The sequence below is a fragment of the Pipistrellus kuhlii genome, unplaced genomic scaffold (genome assembly GCF_014108245.1).
Source record: "Pipistrellus kuhlii isolate mPipKuh1 unplaced genomic scaffold, mPipKuh1.p scaffold_m20_p_1, whole genome shotgun sequence".
NCBI classification, from domain to species: Eukaryota; Metazoa; Chordata; class Mammalia; order Chiroptera; family Vespertilionidae; genus Pipistrellus; species Pipistrellus kuhlii.
In genome coordinates, this window is record NW_023425404.1 from 61,891,509 (window position 1) to 61,898,459 (window position 6,951).

A 6,951-nucleotide genomic window follows, 5' to 3' on the forward strand; every position below is an offset into this window, starting at 1 on the left:
GTGGATCTTGTTTCTTTTAACCCATTTGTCAGAAGGAATGCTCTTGCTCCAGAGGCTCTAGGGGAGAATTTGTTCCTTGACTCTTCCAACTGTGGTGGGTGCCAGTGTTTCTTGACTTGTGGATGCATCACTCCAGTCTCTGCCTCTATAGTCTCCTGCCATCAAATCTCCCTCTGTCTCTGTCTTAACAGTACACATGTGATTGCATTTAGGCTCCTATAATCCAGAATTATCTTTCCATGTCAAGGAAAGATAATTAAAAAGACAAAAATATAAAAGAACAAACGAAGGTTTGCAAGTGGATAGTCATGGGGAATGTATAATTAAAAAAGGACAGTACAAGAGAGTCTCAGGGGGTAATTAAACTCTTCTGAGTCATGATTGTGTGATAGCTACATGATCCATTAAAATTCATAACTACAGTTATAACTGTACAGAAAAATAGTCAATTTTATTTGACTTTTAAAAATAAAAATGTCAAAATCCTTAATTGTATCTTCAAAGGTTTTTTGTTGTTGTTTTCATGCCTGCAAATATTTGTGTGTGTGTGTGTGTGTGTGTGTGTGAGTGTGTGTGTGTGTTTTCCATATAAAGCAATATTCACAGATTCCAGGGATTAGGACCTGATTTTTTTTAAGCCATATTTTTGCTATCATAGTTGACATGGTTGGTGATTCTCTTTTCTAAGTTGAGAAAAGAACATACTTATTTATCAGAGTACAGTCATGAAAATAAAAACCACATCAATTATTTTTTTCTCAGTGTTTAACATTTCAAATCTTCTTTCTTTCTTTCTTTCTTTCTTTCTTTCTTTCTTTCTTTCTTTCTTTCGTTAATCCTCACCTGAGGATATTTTCCCATTGTTTTTTTAAAGAGAATAGAAGGAAGAGGGAGAGACAAAAAGAAACATTGATGTGAGAGAGACACATGGATTGGTTGCTTCCTGCATGCACCCAACCAGGGCTTGGGAAATCTGCAACCGAAGTATATTCCCTTGACTGGAATTGAACCTGGGGCACTTCAGTCCATGTGCCAATGCTCTATCCACTGAGCCAAACCAGCTAGAGCCATCAATCTTCCGTTTTTTCTTTTTTTTTCTTTTATTGTCTAAAGTTTCACATATGTCTCTTTTCCCCCAGTTGACACCTCCATCCCCAGCCATTCCCATCCAGGGCAAGCACCCTCCGCCCCAGTGTCTGTGTCCATTGGTTATGCTAATATGCATGCATACAAATCCTTTGGTTGCTCTCTAACCCTTTCCCCTCAATCTTTAATATAAAACTATACCATGTTTATTTTCAGTATAATTGTTACCATTATTAATGCAAAAGGAAGTTTGGGTTGGGTGAGCTCTCAGCCAATACACAGAGAGTTTGATGTGACCCACAGCAACGTGCAGCACCAGAAACCCTGTTTCCTGTTCTGGGGCAGCAGCAGCTCATAGCTCAGCATTTCTCCTCTCCATCTGTCAGTCACCTAATCTTGCAGAGCCCTGAAACGGAAGCTTAGTGGAAGAACTTGAACATGTTGCTCTCCGGCCTTATGAGAGTGGTCATAACTTTGATGTGGCTAGGTAAGGATGCCCCAGTGGGAATGGGTCTTCTCTGTGACCTAGCAACAGGGGTTTTTTATGAGTACTAGGGAAGGAAAGCTGGCCAAGTGTAAAAAAAAATCCTAATGTCCCACACCACTTATCCCATAACCTTCTGTTTGCATTTTTTTTCTTTCAGGATTCAGTATTGCCCAGAAGGTAACTCAAGGCCAACAAGCAATACTGGTGCAGGAGAAGGAGGCTGTGAGCCTGGATTGCACATATGAAACCAGCGATACAAGTTATAGTCTATTCTGGTACAAGCAGCTCAGCAGTGGGGCAATGATTTTCCTTATTCGTCAGGACTCTTACAGCCAGCAAAATGCCACAGGAGGCCGCTACTCACTGAATTTTCAGAAAGCAAAGAGTTCTGCCAACCTTGTCATCTCAGCTTCACAGCTGGAGGACTCAGCAGTGTATTTCTGTGCCCTGAGTGATCCCACAGTGAGAGGCGTGTTAGAAGGAGGTGTACCAAAACCCCAGGGCTCTGCTTCAAGGTGGGGAATTGTAATGACAGACAGGAAGTGGTCAGGGCTGTGGCAGCACAGGTGTAGGTAGGGTTAGAGGGAAAACACTCTATGAAATTATCTCTCTGAGTTCATAGACTATGTATAGAGTTATCATTAATTTAAAAATATCCATATTCTTAAAATTTGGGGTTGAAAATATTTATAAAGACAAAGAACAGCCTCAATTAATAGCTTGCCATTTTGTGATAGATTGAGCTAGAAGAATTGACTAAGGAAATTCAGAAACATCTGACTTAGAAGTCAATAAAGTATGTGTGAAAAGTTCTATTTTCAGATCAATTTATTCAGTAAGTATTTGCTGGGTATATATAATACAGGGGAGGAAAAATTCCCCTCTATCCTCTTTGGATCACTGCCAGGCCTAAGAATTAAACTGACACATAGCCCGGCCAATGTGGCTCAGGGGTTGAGTGTTGACCTATGAACCAGGAGGTTACATTTTGATTCCTGGTCAGGACACATGTTCACGTTGTGGGCTCGATCCGGGGTGGGGGGACATGCAGCAGGCAGCCAATTAATAATTCTCTCTCATCATTGATGTTTCTATCCTTTTCCCTTCCTCTCTGAAATCAATAAACATATTTTTAAAAACTGACATAAAATATATACACATTTTATTAAAATTTTTTATTTGTACATGGAAGCCCTTACAAGAAAATGAAGATATGAAGACATGACCAGGGCAGGAAGCTTTAAAACCTTTTAGATAAGAAACAATAAATTCATGTAAAATTGACAAGATCAATGTGTATGAGCTAGCGGAAGTCCAAACTAAGTAGTCCTATCTTCCTTAACTAGGAAGATGAAAGTTAGTTTAAGAAAGTTTGTAGATTCTTCTGGTGTATCTCTTGGTTGTTGTGTCTCTCTCCAATAAAAGATTTTATTTCCTGTGATTATGCTGAAAAGATCTTTTTTTGTTTGTTTTCTGTTTCTTTTCTTTTCTTTTCTTTTTTAATGCTACCATGCAACAAAACTTTTATTAACATTTGAACAGATTCAGTTATTACTCAACTGGTAATTTCCAAACTTAAATTGGGGCAAGTGGCTAGAATGCAGAGCAGTGCCATCATTGGGCACTATGAATGCAAAAGTGAAGAATTAACAGCCACCCTTCAGCTGGAGAACCAGGTTCAGGGTGGAATCTTTATGGATGTTTAAGTCAGAAAGAGTGTGGCCATCTTCCAGCTGCTTGCCTGCAAAGATGAGCCTCTGCTGGTCGGGAGGGATGCCTTCCTTGTCTTGGATCTTGGCCTTCGCATCTCCAGAGTGATGGCCTTGCCTGTCAGGGTCTTCACAAAGATTTGCATTTTGACCTGTTAGCGAGTGTGAAAATACCGCAAGGCCAATCCTGTTGAGTCTCCTCAACAACAGAGCCCCTACAATGCCCGGCACTTCTCTGTTTCTTTTTTATGTCTCTCTCTCTCTTTTTTTTAAATGTTTCAATTAAAGTTGATAACCAATATCATTTTATATTAGTTTAGGTATACAGCATAGTGGTTAGATAATCATATTATTTGTAAAGTGATTCCCCTGATATTTCAAGTATCCACCTGACACCAGTTATTGCAACATTACTGACTATATTACCTATGCTTTACTTTATATCCCTATGACTATTTTATATCTACCAATTTGTTATTATTATTATTTTTTGTAAGCCTTATTTATTTATTTATTTTTTTAGGGAGAGTGAAAGAGAGAGAGAGAGAGAGAGAGAGAGGTGAGAGAAACACATTGATTGGTTACCTCCTGCACATGCCCCAGTGGGGACCAGGAATCAAACCCACTACCCTTGATTAGGGCTGATGCTCTAATCACTTGGCAATGCTAGCTAGGGCATATCTACCAATTTGTATTTCTTAATACCTTCACCTTTTCCCCTCAGCTCTCTAATGCCCCTACTATCTGGCAATCCTCAGTTAGTTCTGTGTATCTACAAGTCTGTTTTTGTTTTGTTCATTTATTTTGTTCTTTAGATTCCACATATAAATGAAATCATATGGAATTTGTCTTTTTCTCTCTGACTTATTGCATTTAACACAATGCACTCTAGGTTCATCCATATTGTTGCAAATGGTAAAGTTTTTGCTATTTTTATAGTTGAGTAATATTCTGTTGTAGATATGTACAACCTCTTTTTTTATCCACTCATCTATTGATGGGCACTTAGGTTGCATCTATTATTTTTGTTGTAGTAAATAATGCTGCAATGAACATATGGGTGCAATCTATAGATTCAATACAATCCTTATCAAAATAGCAATGGCATTTAAAAAAAAACTAGAACAAAATGCCCTAAATTTTATAAGAAAACACTAAAGAACTCCAATAGCCACAGCAATCTGGAGAAAGAAGAACAATGTTTGTGGTATCATGTTACTTGATATCAAACTATACTACAAGACTATAGTAATCAAAACAGCATGGTACTGCCCAACCGGTGTTGCTCAGTGGTTGAGCATTGACCTATGAACCAGGTTGGTTCTCACTCAGTCAGGGCACATGCCTGGATTTTGGGCTCAATCTCCAGTGTGGGGCTTGCAGGAGACAGCTGATGAATGATTCTCTATCATCATTGGTGTTTCTATATCTCTCTCCCTCTCCCTTCCTCTTTGAAATCAATAAAAAAGTATTTAAATTAGTGTTTTGGATTTCTTTGAATAAATACCCCAAAAATGGAATTGTTGGGTCATGAGGTAGTTCCATTTTTAATTTTTTGAGGAACCTCCTTACTGTTTTCCATAGTGGGCTGTACCAATTTGCTGTCCCATTTACAAAGCATGAGGGTTCCCTTTTCTCTATATCCTTGCTAATACTTGTTGAGGATTTATTGATGATAGTTATTCTGACAGTGTGAGGTGATCTCATTGTGATTTTATTTTGCATTTCTGATGGTTAATGATTTTGAGCATCTTTTCAAATGTCTATTTGCCAACTGTATATCTCTTTGGAGAAATGTCTGTTAGGTCCTTTGCCCATTTTTAAATTGGATTGTTTGAGGTTTTTTGGTGTTGAATTATATGAATGTTCTATAAATTTTGAATATTAACCCTTTATCAGATGTATCACTGGTGATTATCTTCTCCTGATCATTTGGCTATATTTTCATGTGATTGATGGTTTCCTTTGCTGTGCAAAAACTTTTTAGTTTGATGTAGTCCGGTTTTAATTTGTTGTTTCCTTTCTTCAAGGTGACATATCTGAAAAAATATTACTAAGGGCAATGTCAGAAGAGCTTACAGTCTATGTTTTTTCCTAGGAATATTATGGCTTTGGGTCTTACATATAAGTCTGAGCTTATTCTTGTATTAATATATAGTGTAAGAAGGTCATCTAGTTTTATTTTTTTGCATGTATATGTTCAATTTTCCCAGCATCATTTATTGAATAAACTGTCTTTATCCCATTGTATATTTTTGTCTCTTTTGTCACAGATTAATTGACAATTTAGGCATGGGTTTATTTTGGGGCTCCCTATTCTGTTCCATTGATTTATGTCTATTTTTATGTCAGTACCATGCTTTTTAAAAAAACAAACCTTTATTTTAAAATATATTTCTATTAATTTTAGAGAGGAAGGGAGAGGGAGAGAGATATAGAAACATCAATGATAATAGAGAATCATTGGTCAGCTGCTTCCTGCAAGCCCCACACTGGGGATTGAGCCCAAAATCCAGGCATGTGCCCTGACTGAGAACCAACCTGGTTCATAGGTTGACACTCAACCACTGAGCAACACTGGCTGGGCAGTACCACGCTGTTTTGATTACTATAGTCTTGTAGTATAGTTTGATATCAAGTAGCATGATATCAAACATTGTTCTTCTTTCTCCAGATTGCTGTGGCTATTGGAGTTCTTTAGTGGTTTCTTATAAAATTTAGGGCATTTTGTTCTAGTTTTTTTTTTAAATGCCATTGCTATTTTGATAAGGATTGCATTGAATCTATAGATTGCTTAGGGTAGTATGGATATTTTAACAATGTTAATTCTTTCTATCAATGAGAATCCTATATTCTTTCATTTATGATATAAATAAATGATATAAATGATATAAATTTTTAATTTCTTACACTTTTTTTTTGAGTATAGATCCTTTACCTCCTTGGTTAAATTTATTACTAGGTATTTTGTTTATTTTTTATGCAATTTTATATGGAATTGTTTTCTTAATTTCTCTGATAGCTTATGTTAGGTGTATCAGAATGCAACCAATTTCTGCATATTAATTGTATATCCTGCTACTTTACTGAACTAATTTACAGTTCTAATAGATTTTTAATGGAATCTTTAGGGTTCTCTCTCTATATGCAGTATCATGTCATCTGCAAATAATGATAGTTTTATTTACTTCTTTCCAATTTGATGCCTGCAATTTATTCTTCTCATCTGATGACTTTGGGTAGGACTTCTAATATTATGTTGAATAAGAGTGGTGAAAGTGGACATCCCTGTCATGTTCTTGATCTTAAGGGAAACACTTAAGCTTTCCCTTGTTGAGTGTGATGTTACCTGTATGTTTGTCATATATGGCCTTTATTATTTTGAAGTATTTTTTCTCTGTTTCCACTTTGCTGAGAATCTTTATCATAAATGGGTGCTGGATTTTGTTAAATATTTTTGTTCTGCATCCATTGATATCCTATATAATAAAAGGGTAATACGCAAGTAGACTGAATAGCAGAATGACTGAAAGCCTCGGAAGCCAATGAGAAGGGAAGCAGCAAATAATCTGAAGCCACAGCCCATAAACAACAAAATACCATCCATTTGGAGAAAGCCTTAGTCCACGAGTCAGATTCTGCAATGTACTACTGTGCATTGAGTGTCAC

The 6,951-nt window shown here is 36.8% G+C and overlaps 1 gene segment (V, D, J or C); it reads left to right on the forward strand.

Annotated features, from left to right (window-relative positions):
- Positions 1–1,435: 1,435 nt before the first annotated feature.
- Positions 1,436–2,149, forward strand: LOC118711694. The segment is given in 2 exon segments: positions 1,436–1,573; positions 1,731–2,149. Coding segments are annotated over 2 exon segments (468 nt in total).
- The last annotated feature ends 4,802 nt before the right edge of the window (positions 2,150–6,951 follow it).